At 44.8% G+C, this 21018-nt stretch overlaps 1 protein-coding gene across 3 annotated transcripts in view; it reads left to right on the top strand.

Moving 5' to 3' along the window:
• The window catches only part of HIVEP3 (HIVEP zinc finger 3), a 244559-nt gene extending 235923 nt beyond the window's left edge, over positions 1–8636 (top strand). For 2 of the 3 annotated variants that reach the window (XM_079985880.1, XM_079985881.1), the window contains exons 9-10: positions 1300–2381; positions 3048–8636. In XM_079985880.1, the coding sequence (XP_079842006.1) occupies positions 1300–2381; positions 3048–3887 (1922 nt within the window). In that variant the 3' untranslated portion in view covers positions 3888–8636. The remainder of the gene's footprint in view (positions 1–1299; positions 2382–3047) is intronic. The other variant, XR_013841420.1, reaches the window with a different exon arrangement.
• Positions 8637–21018: the final 12382 nt, after the last annotated feature.

Here is a 21018-nt window from a genome sequence, read left to right as displayed (position 1 = left end):
CACCCAGCAGCTTTGCTCAATGTTATTCTAATAGTGCCTCTCTGTGGAAGAGTAACACCCGGAGTAATGATGATGGGAGCATAAATCATCCATCTGTCACCCAGATGAATAAGCATCCATGACAGTCAGTGAAAAACGAATGAATAACAACATAATATGGGGTGGGTGGGGGAATCCACTGAGAAGTTTTCCTGCACTACACTTTTTTATTTTAATTTTTATGAATGCAAGCGGCTTAGAACTCAGTGGGGTTCCTGTGCCATTCTCTTTTGTTTCCAAGTGGCTCACACTGAAAGACTTCCTAGCATGTTTCTCTTTTCCCTCTGCCAAACCAGAATGCTGAATCATTTTGATGGATTGCCGTCCAGCCTCTGTTTAAACGCTTCCAGGGAAGGAGAGCCCACTGCCTCCCAAGGCATTCTGTTATTTAGGGGTTTTTTTATTTCCTAAAATTCTTACACTACTTGATTGTAAAAATAAAAATAAAAATGCAAAGCAGTTTACAAAAAGAATTAAAAAGTAATAATAATAATAATATTTTTTTTATTTATATCCTGCCCTCCCCAGCTGAAGCCGGGCTCAGAGCAGCTAACAACAATAAAATAACACAACATTCTAAAATCATTTCATTATAAAATCAGTTCAAATTAAATTAATGGCAACCATTGGGCTAGAGTTCTGTGAGGATTGCCAATACAGTGGTACCTCGGGTTACATACGCTTCAGGTTACATATGCTTCAGGTTACAGACTCTGCTAATCCAGAAATATTGCTTCAGGTTAAGAACTTTTCTTCAGGATGAGAACAGAAATCATGCTCTGGCTGCGCGGCGGCAGCGGGAGGCCCCATTAGTGGTGCTTCAGGTTAAGAACAATTTCAGGTTAAGAACGGACCTCCGGAATTAATTAAGTACTTAACCCGAGGTACCATTGTAATCCTCTGCAATAAACTAAAAACAGATTAAAATGCACATCAGCATTCGAGATATCCAGATAGGCTTATCTAAATAAAAGTGTTTTTAGCGGATGCTGGAAAGGCTCAGTTGAAGGTACCTGCCTGATATCAATAAGCAGGGAGTTCCAAAGTCTAGGTGTTGCCACACTATAAAAGAGTGGTTTCTATGCTCAATCCAAACACTCTCATACAGCTGTGGTGCCTTTTATAAAACAAAATTTGACCAAATGGCAAAGAAGCGATCTTGAGGACTTTTGAACTTATGCAAGATTTTTTTCCGGATGGGTGATTTTGCTATATTCTGTGTGATCTAATGCAGTATCCCCCCCCCCCCATTCCCCTTAGGAACCAGTGAAGATCTCTTCCAAGATTCAGAAGGGCAGGAGGGATCTGAGCCACTTGAAGAACACCAGTTTTCAGACTTGGGAGAGTCTGATGATGACAATGACGACGAGGAAGAGGAGGAGGAAGAGGAAGAGGAGGAGGAAAGCCAAGAGGAGCCACCAGTGAAGCTTTCAGAAATGAAGAACATCTCCCTCCCAGGACATTCTCCAAGAGGTTCTCACTCCGCCCAGGAGAAAGGCACCAGGAGAGCACTGTCCATCTTGGAAGATGTTGTCTCCACTAGCAAGCGTGCTGATCGGCGTCACCAGACCACCTCCTCGGGGCCAGAAACGAAATGGTCGGCTGACAGCACTGAAGTTGCCGTCTGCCACAGCTTCTTGAGACTCCACCGGCCGGTTTTGACCTCCAGTGGACCCGTGGCTTCTTCTGCTGAGAAGGAACCCGTTACAAGGCCACAGATGCTCTTAGCGATGGACTTGTCAATCTCCAAAGACACCTCTCTGAGGAGGAAGGGGTCTCCAAGCAAGGACTCTGGCTTTGGCAGTGGTGGCAACAACAACCGTTCCATGTTGGCTAGGAAGCACCTGTTATCCAAAAACGAAATGTCTCCGAAAAGGTTTTCGACAGCTGGAGAAACACCTTCTCTGAGGAGCTTCTCTCCAGCGAGGGGGAGGTCCTCTGGTCACCGAATGTCTCCGAGGAGAGAGGCGTTTACCCTCCGTAGTCTGTCCCCGAGACTCGAGCTCTCGCCCAGCAGGTACATATCTCTGAAAAGAGAGCTGTCGTCACGAATGTACCTCCCGCCAGAGAGAGGCGTGTCTCCTGTGAGACATTTGTCTCCAAGCAGGGATGTCTCTACAGCCAGATACTTATCCCTGAAGAAGATGTTGTCCCAGAGCTATTCAGAGCCACCTTCGAGGTACCCGTCCCCAGGAAGAGAGGACTTGCCTTCCCATGGCCAGTCGGCAGCAGATGAAAAAGTTCAAAGCCTGGGTAAAACTCTGCATGGGATCTCGTCTTCAGTGCCTCTACCTCACAGGTCCCTCGGCAAGAATACAGAACTGTATGAAGAACCTAAACTGGTAAGTTCTTCAGCCTTGGTCTTCCAAGCAGTGAGTCTGGACCCACAAATCTAAGGAGGGTTACAGCTGTGAGATCACCACTGTTTACGTGTGTGTGTGTGTGTGTGTGTGTGTTTTGGAAGGGGACAGTGTCTTTAAAAATAAGAAGGCAAGGCTCAGGCTTGGTAAAGCCTCTATAATAACTGTTCTGGTATTTTCCCCTTATTCCCTCATAAAAGATAAGACACGACACAGTCTTCCATAAAAGTATAAAAAAGAGTTTACTCACATTCTGTTCACAAACAGATCCCAGTAGGCAGACTTAGCTTAGAAAAGTAACATACACCTGGAAACTATCTCATAAGGAGACAGTCCCTTTGTCCTCTCTTGGCTGGAAGCCAAGAGAGCATCTTTGGCTAAGCAGATGTTGCTTCTTTGATGCATGTAGTCATAGAGAGACAGATGGCTGCTCAGCCCTGTGTTTTTGTCATTACCTGCACAGGTGAGGCCACGCCCACCTCTAGTCACATGCAGAGGAAGTCTGTCCCAGTTCAGAAGGCAACAGGAAGTTTACCTGCTGGCTGGACAAACATTCCTCCCCATGTGTAAACATGTTCACTCTAGGAATGTTGTACTTGACTGCTCTTGTGTTTCACATTCCACAATATATACCTCCTGTCATTACAGAAGACAGAATCCAGGAGCCCAGCGAGTTCACCGGGCGTCACTCAGCATCACTGCGTTAGGCCTTTGCAATCGCCCCACGACACGCACGCCCATGCCCCGAGCCGGGTGGAAGACTACATCTTTAGCCACCTCCCATTGCACTCCCAGCAGCTACCCCGGAGCCCCTTCCCCATGATCCCAATCGGGGGCATCCAGATGGTCCAGGCAAGGCCCAGCGGCCATCCCGGCTTGGGGCATGGATCAGTGATGTCGCTGCATGCCAGCTACTTCTCCCCCAGCGGTGACACCTCTGAATCGAGCCGAGCGAACGATCCCAGCAAGGTGGCGCAAGGCATCCGAGAAGCTCGCTCCTCATCCACAACCCCACCGCTTCATAGCAGCAGCTGCTTGGAAGGGACAATAAGGACTAGCGAGCGCCAGCAGGAGGAGGAACACGGGGTGACAGCCAGCACCGAACCCGGCGGCCCAGAGTGGGGAAGCCGTACGCCCAGCCGAGACGGTTCCTGCCCGGAGGATGAGCCTTCGGCCAGCGGGGAAGGCGTCCGGTGGGAGAAGGGGAAGAAACCACGTAGCAGCTCAACTGCCTCCTTGGAACCGCCCTGCACTTTGATTTCGGACTTCCCTACCCAGACACTGGACAGGAGCAGCAGCACTGGCTGCCTGCTGGAGCCCTTGTCCTCGAGCCAGTCCTCCTCCCAGCCTCCCACCAGGAGAAGGAACCTCTCTGGAGAGCCAGCTCCCCCCACCACAGGGGTACAGAGGAGGAGGAGCCCTCCCTTGGAGCAAGTCAGCTTCAGCCTACTGCAAAGGCAAGTGGATCACAATACAGGAAGTGCTTGAGCCCTCCCTCCCAGCTTTTGACCCCGGCTTCCCCATAAGATCAACAAACCTTTGTCAGTGCGATTGGTTTTCGAATAATCATTGCTTAAAGGAAAAGAAACGAAAAGACCCAATGCTCTAGCATACGACCAAACCCACGGAGACTGTTGCTGGTTCTCTCTCTCTCTCTCTCTGTTTCAGTCTGCTATTATTTCCATCGTAATTGTGTGCCTTTTTCTAGTCTTTCTTTCATTTGCGTGTGTGTTTGCGTGTGTTTTGGTTGTTGCTTGAAATGCACCGACAAATTGAAGCTATGAATTTATTGTTATTGTTTTATTGCTTTCTTTTATCGGAAAAGGGGCTTATTCTTAGAGCGTGTCTCCATTCCCCACGATGAGGTCTTGTCTCAACCACATGCAGACATGTGGAAAGAGTTGAGAAGAATTTCCAGTGGATGCACTGAAAAGCTTTTTCTTTTTCTTTTTAAAGGAAAACAAACACCTCTTCAAAGAGATTGGCTGAATTTTTTTTAGGGGAGGGGGACAACCACCACCTCTCTCATGTACAGACAGGTACAACCTGCCCCCACCCCACAACGACCGTACCCCTTATTTATTACTTGCTTTATTTAATATGTGGCAAAGTGTTTTATAATTATTCCTTTTATTATTTGCATTACTCTGGTTGCCTCTAAATGTGCTTTAAAGACAGATGTGACTGCTTTAATCTGAAAGAAGAAGAAGAAGAAGAAGAAGAAGAAGAAGAAGAAGAAGAAGAAGAAGAAGAAGAAGAAAGGAATGTTTACCCTCCGATTGTAACTTAAACTAGCACTTGTTTTCTATGGGGAGGCCCTGATGGTGATAAAAGGTAATCTCTCCAAAACAAAGAAAGAATCTCAGAATGTGCCTCCCCCCGTACAAATTACCCCCCCAAGCACTTTTTTTTAAAAAAGGGACACGCACATAAGCAAAAGGTCCCTCTACCCTGCCCCACAAAGGGAAATAAAAAAGAGAAATTGCAAGAAAATAGGAATATATTGAATGTAAAAATAAAATAATAATGTTCTGGGAATGGTAGATCTTTGCTTTCTGACCACCATTCTTGCTTTAATACTGACATTCCGTGACCTGGCTGCTGCTTTGACTGATACGCACAATCTCCAAGGGGTGCCCTTTGCCAGCCGCTAGATGGTAGTGGCTTGGCTGTCATCCCTGTGGATCCTGCCCTTTGGAAATCTGCTTTCTAGTTGGAGATCTTTTGTTTTCACTTTTAATTTCTCTCCCCCCCCCCAAATGAATGTTTTGGGAGGGAGGAAACACCTTCTCTTATCACACATTTGGACATTGTAAGAGAAAAATAGAAATAAGTTGCTTACTGATCTGGACTACAACTCCCATCAGCCCCAGCCAGCATGGCTAATGGTCAGGAGTGATGGGAGTTGGAGTCCAGCAACATTTGAAGCACCACAGATTTCCCACCCAGCCCAGAAATCAAGGCTGAGTTCATTCTTGCCTCGTTACCACCCTGAACTACTGCTACTAGTCCTAGATGTGTTCTATGTCTATCAAATCAGCCATGCATTCAACTGCATAGAGTCCACAAAGAAGTAATTAAGGGCTTTTGTTTTGTTTTGTTTTTTTGCATACTGTTATTTCCCCCCCCCCCCATTTAATGGAATAACTGCAGATGTTAGTCTACTTTATGCAAAGGTCCCAGTGAATTTCCATTGAGCTGTTTGCATTTCAGAGCAATAGGTTGCAATGAATGGTGTTTTAGCAAAGGGGAAGAAGAATGCAGTGGCTCCAATGGCTAACCAACCTGGTGTCACCTATAGAAAGATCAGGGCCAGAGCCATACAGGTCTTTTAATATATACACACTGCATTTAATAGCAGACGTTTACTCTAATCGAGAGCAAGCTCGCTTATTTGGAGAGTGTCTTGCTCTGGATCGAGTCTGTACACACAGTTTTTGAAATTAACTAGGCAAAATGAATCAGTTCCACAAATATTTAACCAATGGACCAGTCCTTTCTGAGATGTTCCCATTTATTATGTGCATGCTCCACACAACAATGTCCTGAACAATATTTTTATTTTAAGCAGGCATGGAAAGCCATGAACTGTTGCCAAGGCATAGCTGAATAACGTGGAATGGATGGGGCTTTGAGTTGAATAATCTTCTGCAATGTATCATTTCATTTTTGTGTTGTGTTGAATAGTTTTGGTGGAGCTCTTTTGATTTTCTTTGGTCGAAATGATGTTGTGACTGACATGATGTGAAGGTGACCAAACTGACGCTGGGATTTCCCTGGAAAACTCCATTAACAGCAGACAGTGTTCTGTTTTGTTTCCCCCTTGGTTTACTTCTGCTTCCAATACCTCTTTCAGTGCTAAGGTCCGGAAAGATCTTGCTTATAGAGTCTGCACTGGCATCCGGTACCTAACCCGAGACTTTATTGAAGGTCCAATACAATCCCCTTTGTCAACAGGTCATGGGGATGAACATCAATCACTGAGTTAAAGTCTGGCTCCAATGGAAATTGGTATCATGGTCATGATACCTTCAAAAGATTCAGAATGGCACCCATCAACTTAATGGAATGAGCAAAGCCTGGACCAGAACGTCGGTGGTCATTGTCGAAAAGCCGCACCTTGTCTCTGCCATGACTTTGAATTCCAGGTGGTTGATTTCCCCCTCATCCCCTCCTTCCTTTCTCCTCCCCCCCCCCCTTAACCAGCTAGTCATGCAGCTCTTTTAGGACCAAATGGTTTTCGGTATTGAGCCTTCACTGGGCATTTGCTCTTCAATTATCCATTCACGCTCTGGTTTTGTTTTAAGGCTAGATCAAATGCAACCTGGTGCTCAGTTTTCAGCCTTTGGATTGAACTCTGCTTTGGGTGCATTGGACAGGATCTGTTCTGATGACATCTGCAAACAACCCGGAGCTAATAACAATAATAACCTTCTGGGTATGTTTACCTATTGCTCTCGAACCTTTCTTAATCCTCTGTGAGGCAAGCACTGCAAATGTAAATATAGTGTCATCTAGGGGGGGTATTTGCATCTGGGGTAGAAAGGACAGGACAGCACAGGACCCCAATGCTGTTTGAATAGGCTGGCAGACTAGACACCATGCAAAGCTCTGTAGCTTTGGATGGCAACATCCACTGCAGAGGACTCTACTTGAACTCTTCCTTTCACTTTCTGGTTGGGATCTGCAAAGTGCCTAGATCCTGAGTATTTATGCCGGTGTACCTGCCTGCAGCAACCTTTTGCCCTTTTGTAACAACCACTCTCTCCAGTGGTTTTGCTGGACATAGAAGAAACCATGCCACAATGGGTGGCAGTTGCGAATGCAGAAATTGACCTCTTTTTTTTTTTGCCAGGGTAGCTTTTGCATTTCCATATAAATTGAAGCCACAGTTGGCAGAGGTCTCACACGGCAAAGAAGCTTTGTGATGCAAGCAAACCAATGGATGCAACAATCTCCTTCCACCCATCGCAAGTCTCCTGAATGTCTCTGGGGCATTTCCTGGTGGCCTGTCCAATTGCACTGGCTGGCCAGGTGGAGCTGGCTCTCCTTAGGGCAAGATGCTAAACAAACTAAGGGCTCAAACTGCAAGGTGCTGAGCACTCCAGGCAGACCTAGCAAAGCCTTAAGAATGTGCTTCGCCTCAAGCACTTAACTTGCCCCACTGAAGGTAAAGTCCTGAGCCCATCACAAAGTCCCTGTGTGGTTCCCCCGGTGTGGTGCTATAACAGAAGCCTGCAGTCATGTGTCAAATATGTTGCTAGACCTGACATTTCCTGCCATTCATTATTTTGCTGTTGTTGAAAGGTTTATTTTTCAGAGATCAAATTTTAATCTCTCTCCCCCACCCCTCACCCTTGCAAACCACCCTTCCCAAAGCTGCAATCCTATATGCACTTTCTTGGGAGTAAATCTTACCCAGCATAGTGATATTTTCTTCAGAGTAAGCATGTGAAATATTGGGCTGCACTTTCCATAGGTTACTTCTGCAATTGCTTTCCTTTTTTATCTAGCTTTGCATAGTTGGAAAAACAAGAAAGAAAAGAAAAGAAAAACCCTTGCAAAACTATTTTGACTATTATTATTTTTTTGCAAATTCTGGGTACTGTTATTCATTGGCTAAGTCAGACCTTCTTAGTTATTATTACTGGCTGAGACAAGACCTCTGTATTTTGGTTACTTCAACATCTCTCCTATTTTTATCCCTTTTCATCCCAAAGAGACAAAGAAAATTATTTTGAAATGTTGATGGCATCTGTGAGAGTTGATCACTTTTTATTTTTGGAGCACTTTATTCCTAGATTTATAATCTGTAAAGGACTTTTCCTCTATATTTAAGCACCTTCCTGGTTTCCCAGTGTTCTGAGAATCAGTAATTAATTACTTCTTTTACTATGTAACCCTATGCAGGTTTACTCAGAAGTAAATTCCACGGTGCTCATTGGGACTTACTCCCAAATAAGCGTGCATAGGATTAGTAGCAGAAAGCCATTTGGAATGTCAGTTTCAGGCCAGTTGGTCACCTACCTAGCAGTCTGGGTTAAACTGTAATTGACTTCAGAAAGTGAGCCATCTTGGGTATAATATCACACCATGGTTTGCTCTAACTGCAACTTAAAGTGCAATACCATACACGGTTGCTCTGAGACTTAGTCCAGATGTAGAGGAAAACCATGGTTTGTGGGATTGCTGTCTTTCCTTCACTTTCCCTGAGAATTCATAGCCATTACCCCCCCCCCCCGAAAAGCAGACTCTTGACAAGAGGCCCAAGCTATGGTTTGTTGGTTCAGAAATAAACACCCTCTCAAACAGTACTTTCATATCTCAGTGTGGAAGCCACTAGCAAACCATTGTTTGTTGGATGGCATGGGTTTAGACATCTTGAAAAACCATGGTTTGCTGTTAATTCTGAATCATCTCTATGGGACATCCCAGGGATTTAAAATCTGTTGAATAGTCCACAAGCCAGTACAGTTTAAGTCATTGTATGTAAGCCAAATGAATCCCTTGGCTATGGTATCCACAAGGCTCTGATAAATGCTTGGACCAGGCATAGGCAAACTCTGCCCTCCAGATGTTTTGAGACTGCAAATCCCATAATCCCCGCCCAATGGTCCTGTTAGCTAGGCGTGATGGGAGTTGTAGTCCCAAAACATCTGGAGGGCCGAGTTTGCCTATGCCTGGCTTGGACTTTCCCAAGGTTAAATCATGGCTGCCACATTCAGTTCAGTGATGGCCAATACTCCATCCATCAACCATTCTATGTTGCAATACCTATGGCAGTTTCTGCTGACCTGTGATTCCAAGGGCCATTTTCTAACAGATTTATGACTCAATCTAATTTTATTTTAGACTGAATCCCCTCCCCCCCCGCCACCCTTTATATTTAAGAAGATAGTCTTCAAAAAATGAGAAACCTCAAGGAACATAGAAAGCTGCCTTATACTGAGTCAAATCAGTCCATCCAGCTCAGTACTGTCTTCCTAGCTCTCCAGGGTTCCAGGTAGGGGACAACTCCCAGCCATACCTGGAAATGTTGAGGATTGAATTTGGGACCTTCAGCATTCAAAGCAGATACTTTCCCACTGAGTTAATGGAGTTTCCCAAAGAGAGCACATTTGCTGTTTATATTTGTGATTGGCTCTCGAGACTTTGACATTATTATCAGTGCTGTTTTTCTAGAAAGAGAGGTGCCAGAACTCACCTTGTTCTCTTGTAATGACAATGGTGCCTGCCTTGAGAGGTGTCGGAACTGAGTTTTGGCAAGTTCTGGCTGAAGAAAAGCCCCGAATAATAATAATATTACAGTCGTACCTTGGAAGTCGAACAGAATCTGTTCCGGATGTCCGTTCGACTTCCAAAACATTCAGAAACCAAAGCACAGCTTCTGATTGGCTGCAGGAAGCCCCGTCAGATGCTTGGGTTCCAAAGAACGTTTGCAAACCGGAACACTCACTTCCGGGTTTGTGGCGTTTGAAAGCCAAAACGTATGGGAGTACCAAGGCATTCGGGGTCCAAGGCACGACTGTATTATTTTAAAGTAAGAAATAACACAATAACAGAAACCGAATTGAAATCCCCACTACATTTGAGATAAAATTGCCCAGATTATTGTAACTGGATTTTATTTATTTTTTTACTGGAAGAGACCATGGCGGGAACCACAATATATTCCAGGAAAAGTGACCTAACTGATTTGGCTTCTGCACTCTTTAACATTGAGAGCGACCTTTTCCATCTCCCTAATATGCCCTCACTCACAGAACTCAGCCCAGTGATTCTTCATAGGTGAGAACCTCTTGTTTTTCTGTGTCTGGCTTTGCCAACTTTGGCCATCATTTTTTTTATTAAAAAAAAAATACAATGCCAAGTCATTGCAATTGGCTTTTAAAAAGCATTCAAGCAATATGTTCTTGATACCGACAAACCATTTATGAGCTAAGCATGAAGCATTGTGATCTAGCCCTTCTACAATCTCCCCCCGCCCCCCAATGTGTTCCTCGCTTTTATTCCCAAACCCTAACATACACTTGATTTTTATTGTCTGTGTTCCTTACGGATTTTTCGCCCTCCTGTTATTGCACAGTATTTGTGAATTTTAAAAGGTAAAATGTTTTTAAATAAATACCAAATTTGGGTCCTAACGATGACATAAAACAAGTTTTCATTATTGAGATATTATGGCACTTATGCTCACTTTAGTAAATGTAATGTAAAATATTAATAATATTGATGATGTGTACGCAAATTTAATATACATGGTCTCATGTAAGATAAATATTTGCCTTTTTTTCTAAAAGGTGTATGTATTCTGTAAGTGGAATAGTCTTTAGAAAGTTTCTATATGTTCTTTAAAAAAAATGGCAATACATTCCAAAAAAGGTACTGTAAATATGTACAGACTCAGAGTACAGTGTAATTTGGTAGTTTTGCCTGTAATTTTATTTTAAATTCAGTTTCTACACTTGCATCTTGCAATGTCTGTATGGTTATAAGAGTGCAAAGCAAAAAAAAAAAAAATGCAGGTAAAAAGCACAGAACATAATGTTAAGAAAAAAAGAGAAAAAAATACTCAGCATTTGATGTTTGTGAACTTTATTGTAAATGACATCTGTACTGTGAATGAAAAAAAAAGTTTTTACACGTATATTGCCTTTACTACAGTTCAGATTGTCTATTCAGTCTGAGCCTATTTTTTAAAAAAACAGCACGTTGGAATAAATTTTAAAGTCCCAACATATCACTAGCAGCCTCTCTGTGGTCATTTATTTGCTAGAATGATTTAGGGGGTGTTTCCTGGTTTCAGGTGTCTGCAGAAACACTGCAAAGTTTCCTTGGCATCCAACATGCTCATCCCATAAGCACAAGGATTTGCACAATAGAACTTTGCACCCTCTCCAAATCTATTACAGTGGATTGGAGGGGCAGAACAGATTTAGGGGCTGCAAGAGAATAGGAGGAGGGTGGAAGCTCGATTGCGTACAGGTTGCAGGTCCCACTTATCATAAGTTCATACTTTATGCTTGTTCCTCAACCCAGAGACCCATATTAATACTTTACATGGTGAACTTTTAGGATTTATTTCAAGTCCCACCAATGGGGGTGTGAAGATCACTTCCTCCCTTGGTCAAAATGAATGCTGATGACTTTCCACATGGGGGAGCTCTGAGCATACTTCAAGTCTGCACAGCCGACAAATCCAATAAACTGAATTATCTTTCATTTCCTCCTTCCAGCATTCACAGACTCCTCTCTGGAAAGATAACAGGGAGAGAGGCGTGCAGATATTTTGCTGAAGCTCAGAGCATCCTGGAGCTGTGTGATGATTGGTAATCACCCTGCTTCTTGGGGATGAAACCGAAGCAGTTCCATCCTCAGTTTCACCTTAAAAATTTGGGAAGGGGGGGGCATTATATGATCAGAGATGCTGCCCAGGATATTTGTGTTTCAGGCTTGCAAAGAGCTGATGGTTTCTTTTTCTGGGATGCAAATGGCAATGGCAAATTACATTCAAGAGCACTCAGTGCATCAGAGTAATGCAATCTCAACAACACGAGTGCTAGGGATGTGAGCCATGCTGTTAAACACCACCACAGTCTTCACAAGAGGTGCCAGATTCCAGGGCTTCCAGGCACTCCCCAGGGTTGTGTTTCCATTGAGAAGATCAGGCCACAGCAGAGGCTAGTGTCTTTAAGAAATCATCTTCTTCTTTGGCAATCACTCGTAGCCGAGTAAGATTGTCTTCCATGAACACGGTTTTAACAATGAGTCCGTAAGTGACTGTGGAGGCCAGTTCTGGATCCACACGTCCTTCCACAGTGGGGACATTGGTTTCCGGGCGGGAGTTGATCACGGTGTGGATTTGCCAAACGTGCCTTCCTCTTAGCACGTTTCTCCCTTTCATCCTGAGTTCGAGTGTCTTCAAAGCCCATGACACCTTTGGTAAAGGCTGTTCTCCAATTGGAGCACTTGCAGGCCAGTGTTTCTCACTTGTTGGTGTTTATACTACATTTTTAAAAACTTGCCTAAGACAGTGTTTAAACCTCTTTTGTTGACCACCAGCATTACGCTTTCCATTTTTAAGTTCGGAATAGAGTAGTTGCTTTGGAAGACGATAATCAGGCATCCACACAACATGACCAGTCCAACAAAGTTGATGTTGAAGAACCATTGCTTCAACACTGGTGATCTTTGCTTTTTCCAGTATAGTGGTATTAGTTCGCCTGTAAAAATTTTTTGGAGACACCGTTGATGGAATCTTTCGAGGAGTTGGAGATGGTGTTTATAAGTGGTCCATGTTTCACAAGCATGTAGTAGTAGATTGCTAGTACTATCACTTTGTAAACAAGCATTTTGGTTTCCCTGCAAATGTCCCAGTCCTCAAGCACTCTGCACTTCAATTGGGAGAAAGCCTCACTTGCAGAACTCAGGAGATGCTGGATTTCGGCATCAACGTTGGCCTTGTGGAATATGATGTGTTGACACATATATACACTTGGAAATCTGCAATGGAGGGGGTGCAGAACATTATACCCCATGAGTGTCGATTTCATAGCTTCAGCAAGCTTGGGTTTCAAAGTTTCTTTGGATCCCAGTCTCATAGTGCAGCCTCCTCCAGCCAGCACCATATGCAGTTCTGCTTTGTTCTCCTCCTTCCCAGCACATCTTTTGCAAAACACAAACAAACCCAAGCATCCCATAAAATGACACTTTTCCCTGTCACCCCCCTCTCTCTCACCATCACCTTGGCAACCTCTATTTTGCACAGACCTGAGCACCTTCTTTAATGTGTAGCTTCCTGGACATTGTTTCATAATGGCCTGCAGTTAATCAACCCAGCCAGGATAGTTTTCATAAGCTAAACCCAGGAATTTCCTTTGGCACAGTTCAGGAGTACTTCTGCACCCTGTACTTCCCCCCTCAATACCCCAAATACTCGCTAGATCTGACATTCATTAATTTCTTTGGTTTAGGGGAGGTTTCTCTCCCCCCCCCCCAATGTTCTTAACAATACATTTGAAGACACAAGCAGGTTTTGAATGGGAAAAGGTCCTCTGTGCAGCCTGCCTCAAACATGCATAGCCTGTTTCTCCATCCCTCCAATGTACATGAAGCTTCCCTGCATCTCGATGTCCCACTGACATCTGCTGCAGCTCAGCATCTTATTCCCATCGGGAATGGGATTGCGCGTGCAAGTTCCAGAATCCCTGGTGGGATCATCCTCATGTACTTTGCAGATAGAAGAATCTGATGCTGTCACTCATCTGTGCCCAACTCTGACTTGCAAAAGTATGGCCTGTTGTGGTCCTGGAAGTCCTGGACCACAAGCGAAATAAAATTGTCACAGCAAATTTAAAACAACCATTGGGTCATTCTTGGAGTTGTAGCTCTGTCTGTTGGCACCATCTGCTGGGCCACTTTGGTCACAGCAACTCATTAAGTATTGCGGACTAGAGTTGAGACTAGTGTTCTTCAACGAGAAGATTTGGCTTGAATGTCGGAGGTTGCCAAAGGGGAGGAAAACCTGTATTTCCTGAGATGCTCTTGAATCCCTCCCAAAAAATATTGACAGTTTGTAGATGCCCTAATCTGAGCAGTGGTTGCCTCTAATATGCAAGGAAATGAGCAATTGCTGGCCTCCTTAGCTCATTCTCTTGCCTCAAGAGGGTGCTGTCTAGCAGCAGTTTCAGATCCCTTCACAGCACGAAAGAGAATCTGATAACCCTTTGCAGAGTCAGCTGCTGCAGAATCCAACAGCAGGATACATAATACTTCCAGTGCCACCTACAAGACTGGAAATCATTAATCAACCAGAGTGACAAATACCAAGTGCTTGGCAATGAAATGCTTTAGAAGGACATTGTGTCTGGGTTTAATCTGAGCCAGGATTGTTTTGACTTTGGTTTTTTAAAAAATGTATTTTGTATTCTCATTTTGTATTCCCCCCCCCCCCTGTTGTGAACTGCCCTGGGATCTTTGGATGAAGGATGGTATACAAATTAAATAAATAAATTCACCCACACCTCCGCCTCTGCTTCCTCTCCCCTAGGTGTGCTACCCATTGGCACGGCAACCCTAGCATATGGTTACCAGATGTCCCTGTTTCCCAGGGACAGTCCCCGGATTTACAAATCTGTCCCTGGACAAAATCCATCCCCGGAATGTGCCCGGATTTCATTTAATGTCCCCGGATTTATATTTTAAGTGTTGCAGATTTATTAGTAGGGAATGAATGTTGTGTGATGGGTTCAACGGCATAAGACACATCATATGGGGACTTCTGGCAAGGCAAAATGGTGGATGCCACGGCAGTGAGCAGCTCCTGAAGCCAGCCAAAGCCAACTGCGCTACCAGGCTGGCTGCGGGCTGCTGAGACTTCCGCTGCCACTGCCAAGGGGGAAGCAGGGATGCCTGGCACATCAACTGGGGGAACCGCTGACCCCCTTGCGACCCAAATTGAGCCGGGAGTGAGAGCGCCCGGCCACCCGGCTGACTGCCCAGTGGCACTCCGGGGCCAGGAAATACCCCAAAGCCAATGTAGGGAGAAGGAGGAGAGGAGAAGGAGAAGGAAGACAGAGAAAGAGGAAGGAGAAAAAAGAGGGGAGCCCCGACTTTGCTGCACTGCCACCACTGCTGAGGAGGAGAGATAGGAGAGCACCAGGAGGGCAAGGAAACGTGGCCAAGCCCAGGCCTGGCCCGAGTCTACTCCATGGCAACTAGCGCTCCAAGAGAGCAGGCTGGGGCCCAGAGGAAAGCCGCGTGACAGAGGAGACCACAGAAGAGAAGAAATTACTTCTTAATTATTATTTTTAAATAACTTTTAAAAAATTATTTTATTTTATTTTCCAAAAAAAAAAAAAAAAGTCCCCGGATTCTTTGAAAAAAATTTGGTAACCTTACCCTAGCACAGCCATGGGGGAGGAGGACATAGGGCAATGTGTGAAGGGGTGTTGCCACAGTGGGCAACAGCGGTGGCAGGGTTTCTCGCCACCCCCCTCAAGCGGCTAAGTGTCCCAGCTCAATCTGGGTGTGCTTCTTGTGAGCTTCAACCCAGCAAGAGCTGGCTGCAAATTATTGCAAAGACTCTCTGGGCCTCACCCCCCCCCATGACATCACCAAGGGCTACTCTTAGGTTTCAAGTTTGTGCCCTCACAAAGCTACAGTCTCCAGAGTGGTTTCACAATCAATCCCTTTCCCCCAGGAACTTTGGAAATTATAGCTCTGCGAGGGGAATAGGGGTCTCCTAAAAACTCCCAGCACCCTCAACAAAAGCTTCCAGAATTCTTTGGGGGAAGCCATGCGTTTTTAAAGCGGTATGGCACTGCTGTAATTGTTTAGATCAGAGATCCCATTTATGACTCAGTTCCCATTAATATTGCATAAGTGCAGGGCTATTTTTCTAGAAAAAGAGATACTGAAACTCACCATGAATGTCTCCCTTGTTCTCTTATACAGTGGTACCTCGGGTTAAGAACTTAATTCGTTCTTAACCTGAAACTGTTCTTAACCTGAAGCACCACTTTAGCTAATGGGGCCTCCCGCTGCTGCCATGCCACTGAAGCACAATTTCTGTTCTCATCCTGAAGCAAAGTTATTAACCTGAGGTACTATTTTTGGATCACTTCATGGATCACTGCCTTGCCGTGGCGAAGGGGCTTGAAGAACTCAGAGAAGCTATGAACTATGCCGAGCAGGGCACCCAAGATGAACAGGTCATAGTGGAGAGTTTTGACCAAACGTGATCCACCTGGAGGAGGAACCGGCAAGCCACTCCAGTATCCCTGCCAAGAAAACTCCATGGACAAAGACAACAGGCATATAAAAGTTATGACGCTGGAAGATGAGCCCCTCAGGTCGGAAGGCGTCCAACATGCTACTGGGGAAGAGCGGAGGGCAAGTACAAGTAGATCCAGAGCTGAAGAAGCGGCTGGGCCAAAGCCGAAAGGACGCTCAGTTGCGGATATGCCTGGAAGCGAAAGCAAAGTCCAATGCTGTAAAGAAAAATATTGCATAGGAACCTGGAATGTAAGAACCATGAACATGGGTAAGTTGGAGGTGGTCAAAAATGAGATGGCAAGAATAAATATTGACATCCTGGGCATCAGTGAACTAAAATGGACGGGAATGGGTGAATTCAGTTCAGATGACCATCATATCTACTACTGTGGGCAAGAAACCCGTAAAAGAAATGGAGTGGCCCTCATAGTCAACAAAAGAGTGGCAAAAGCTGTACTGGGGTGCAATCTCAAAAATGATAGAATGATCTCGATACGAATCCAAGGCAGACCTTTTAACATCACAGTAATCCAAGTTTATGCACCAACTACTGGTGCTGAAGAAACTGAAATTGACCAATTCTATGAAGACTTACAACACCTTATAGAAGTGACACCAAAGAAGGATGTTCTTCTCATTATAGGGGATTGGAATGCTAAAGTAGGGAGTCAAGAGATAAAAGGAACAACTGGCAAGTTTGGCCTTGGAGATCAAAACGAAGCAGGGCAAAGACTAATAGAGTTCTGTCAAGAGAACAAGCTGGTCATCACAAACACGCTTTTCCAACAACACAAGAGACGACTCTACACATGGACATCACCAGATGGGCAGCATCGAAATCAGATTGATTATATTCTCTGCAGCCAAAGATGGAGAAGCTCTATACAGTCAGCAAAAACAAGACCTGGAGCTGACTGTGGCTCAGATCATCAGCTTCTTATAGCAAAATTCAAGCTTAAACTGAAGAAAGTAGGAAAAACCACTGGGCCGGTAAGATACAATCTAAGTCAAATCCCTTATGAATACACAGTGGAAGTGAGGAACAGGTTTAAGGATTTAGATTTGGTGGACAGAGTGCCTGAAGAACTATGGATGGAGGCTCGTAACATTATACAGGAGGCAGCAACGAAAACCATCCCAATGAAAAGGAAATGCAAGAAAGCAAAGTGGCTGTCCAATGAGGCCTTACAAATAGCGGGGGAGAGAAGGCAAGCAAAATGCAAGGGAGATCGTGAAACATACAGGAAATTGAATGCAGATTTCCAAAGAATAGCAAGGAGAGACAAGAAGACCTTCTTAAACAAGCAATGCAAAGAAATAGAGGAAAGCAATAGAATGGGAAGAACCAGAGATCTGTTCAAGAAAATTGGAGATATGAAAGGAACATTTCGTACAAAGATTTCCATAATAAAGGACAAAAGTGGAAAGGACCTAACAGAAGCAGAAGACATCAAGAAGAGGTGGCAAGCATACACAGAGGAATTATACCAGAAAGAAACGGATGTCTCATATACCCCAGGTAGTGTGGTTGCTGACCTTGAGCCAGACATCCTGGAGAGTGAAGTCAAATGGGCCTTAGAAAGCACTGCAAATAACAAGGCCAGTGGAAGTGATGGTATTCCAGCTGAATTATTTAAAATTTTAAAAGATGATGCTGTTAAGGTGCTACACTCAATATGCCAGCAAGTTTGGAAAACTCAGCAGTGGCCAGAAGATTGGAGAAGATCAGTCTACATCCCAATCCCAAAGAAGGGCAGTGCCAAAGAATGCTCCAACTATCGCACAATTGCACTAATTTCTCACGCTAGCAAGGTTATGCTTAAAATTCTACAAGGAAGGCTCAAGCAGTATGTGGACCGAGAACTCCCAGAAGTGCAAGCTGGATTTAGAAGAGGCAGAGGAACCAGAGACCAAATTGCAAACATGCGCTGGATTATGGAGAAAGCTAGAGAGTTCCAGAAAGACATTTACTTCTGCTTCATTGACTATGCAAAAGCCTTTGACTGTGTCGACCATGGCAAACTATGGCAAGTTCTTAAAGAAATGGGAGTGCCTGATCACCTCATCTGTCTCCTGAGAAATCTCTATGTGGGACAAGAAGCTACAGTTAGAACTGGATATGGAACAACTGACTGGTTCAAAATTGGGAAAGGAGTACGACAAGGCTGCATTTTGTCTCCCTGCTTATTTAACTTATATGCAGAATTCATCATGCGAAAGGCTGGGCTGGATGAATCCCTAGCCGGAATTAAGATTGCCGGAAGAAATATCAACAACCTCAGATATGCAGATGACACAACCTTGATGGCAGAAAGTGAGGAGGAATTAAATAACCTTTTATTGAGGGTGAAAGAGGAGAGTGCAAAATATGGTCTGAAGCTCAACATCAAAAAAACGAAGATCATGGCTACTGGTCCCATCACCTCCTGGCAAATAGAAGGGGAAGAAATGGAGGCAGTGAGAGATTTTACTTTCTTGGGCTTCATGATCACTGCAGATGGTGACAGCAGCCACGAAATTAAAAGACGCCTGCTTCTTGGGAGAAGGGCAATGACAGGCCTAGACAGCATCTTGAGAAGTAGAGACATCACCTTGCCAACAAAGGTCCGTATAGTTAAAGCTATGGTTTTCCCAGTAGTGATGTATGGAAGTGAGAGCTGGACCATAAAGAAGGCTGATCGCCGAAGAATTGATGCTTTTGAATTATGGTGCTGGAGGAGACTCTTGAGAGTCCCATGGACTGCAAGAAGATCAAACCTCTCCATTCTGAAGGAAATCAGCCCTGAGTGCTCACTGGAAGGACAGATTGTGAAGCTGAGGCTCCAGTACTTTGGCCACCTCATGAGAAGAGAAGACTCCCTGGAGAAGACCCTGATGTTGGGAAAGATGGAGGGCACAAGGAGAAGGGGGCGACAGAGGACGAGATGGTTGGATAGTGTTTTCGAGGTTACCAGCATGAGTCTGACCAAGCTGCGGGGGCAGTGGAGGACAGGAGTGCCTGGCGTTCTCTGGTCCATGGGGTCACGAAGAGTCGGACACGACTAAACGACTAAACAACAACAACTATTTTTGGGTTAGCAGAGTCCGTAACCTGAAGCGTATGTAACCCGAGGTACCACTGTAATGGCAATGGTGACCACCTGAGAGTGGCCGGAAATGAGTTCCGGATGGGGGGGAAAGCCCCAGAAAAGTGCATTTCCTCTAAGTTAATATTTCAGCTCTGCTGAAGTTTCTTTTTCGTGGAAATGGCGTGCTTGGAGGATTCTTTTGGGGAACACCATGGCTGTCAAAGTGCTTTAAATGGATGGTGTAGAGTTGACCTATGATAATCCTCCAGTGAGGTCACACTTGCCTGGAAGATCTCACCCTAAGCTGACCTGTGATTGTATATTTGGCTTTGTTGGGTTTCCTCTCCGTCGCTGAAAATCCATCTACCTGTGGCGCATTACCTGTATGTTTGCTTTCATCACGTTTTCCAGCTCTTTGGCTCCCTTTTCCCTTTTAGGGGAAGAAAAGAGCAGCAGGGCTTGAAGCCGTCGGCTCATTCTGCTTGAGTTCCTCAGCTCAATGGAGTCGCTGACAGCGATATCGCCAAACCTCTGAGGTCTAGGAGGAAGCTGAAACACATACTGTGGACGTGACTCACTGCCAGCCAATCAGAGCCTTCCTTTCGGTCTCGTCACCAGCTGCCACCCGGTGTCAACATACCAACATACAAATTCGTAGGAAAGGAAAGACCTTCATGCTATCAGAGCCCTTTGTGTGTGTGGTGGCAGCAATGGTAGGGAAGGAACAGAAGAAATGGATAAATAAAATAAAATAAAAGATGAACAGCCCCCTGAAACCCTCTTGTAAGAAGGACAACAGGACCACATCATCACTATACTGCAGTAATAAAATTGGCCTTTTCCACAGATAGACTGGACTATAAGAAGTACTAGATAAGATGGTAAAAATATTTTTGTGTGTGTGCATATACTTAAAAGAGTGCTTCCTTGCCTATGGACCACTCTAGGCATTAAGATCAGCAACAGAAGCCTTCTTGGTGGTTCTGCCACTCTCCAAAATTTGAGTGGCAGAAGCTCATGAGAGGGCCTTCTTGGGGATGGCCCCTATCATTGACACTATCTCTTTGCAATTTCTGTCTGTAGCTGAAGATGAACCTCTTTTTCCTGCCCCTTGAAAACTGAAGAGCTTGTTTTGATATTCTCCCTGTACAGAGTGTTGATATTGGGCTTATGGGTGAGTTTGCTATGGGTGACTTTACTCACAACTAACAGCAAAGAGATTGGTCTAAAATTCCTTGGGTCTGTATTATCACCTTTTTAGACATTGAGACCACAACCCCTTCATTCCTTCATCAAACGGCCATAGCTCAGTGGTAGAGCATCTGTTTGCATGAAGAAGATCCCAGGTTGAATTCCCTGATATTTTTAGGTAGGGACAGGAGAGACTCCTTTCCCGAAAGTCTGGAGGGTTGCTTCTGGTCAGTGTAGGCAATATGCAGCTAGATGGACAACAGTCTGAGCTGGTTTAAGGCAACTTCCTATGTTCATTCCAGTCATCCTGTCTTGTTCACCACTGTGAGCAAGAGGGCTAATAATTCAGACAACCACCTGGCACACAACTTCAAAAGCTCTGGGGAAATAACACCTGCCCTCAAAAAAGTTGGACTCTTGGGGTTAAGGCAGATAGAGTTAGGGACATCCAGATTCCCAGACTATCTCTGTATCTTTATGTACCTTTAAAGCCCTAAATGGCCTTGGCCCAGTATACCTGAAGGAGCGTCTCCACCCCCATCATTCTGCCCAGACACTGAGGTCCAGCTCCAAGGGCCTTCTGG

This window comes from Podarcis cretensis (assembly GCF_951804945.1).
Source record: "Podarcis cretensis genome assembly, chromosome: 8".
NCBI lineage: Eukaryota > Metazoa > Chordata > Lepidosauria > Squamata > Lacertidae > Podarcis > Podarcis cretensis.
This window is presented reverse-complemented; position numbering and strand designations above follow the sequence as displayed.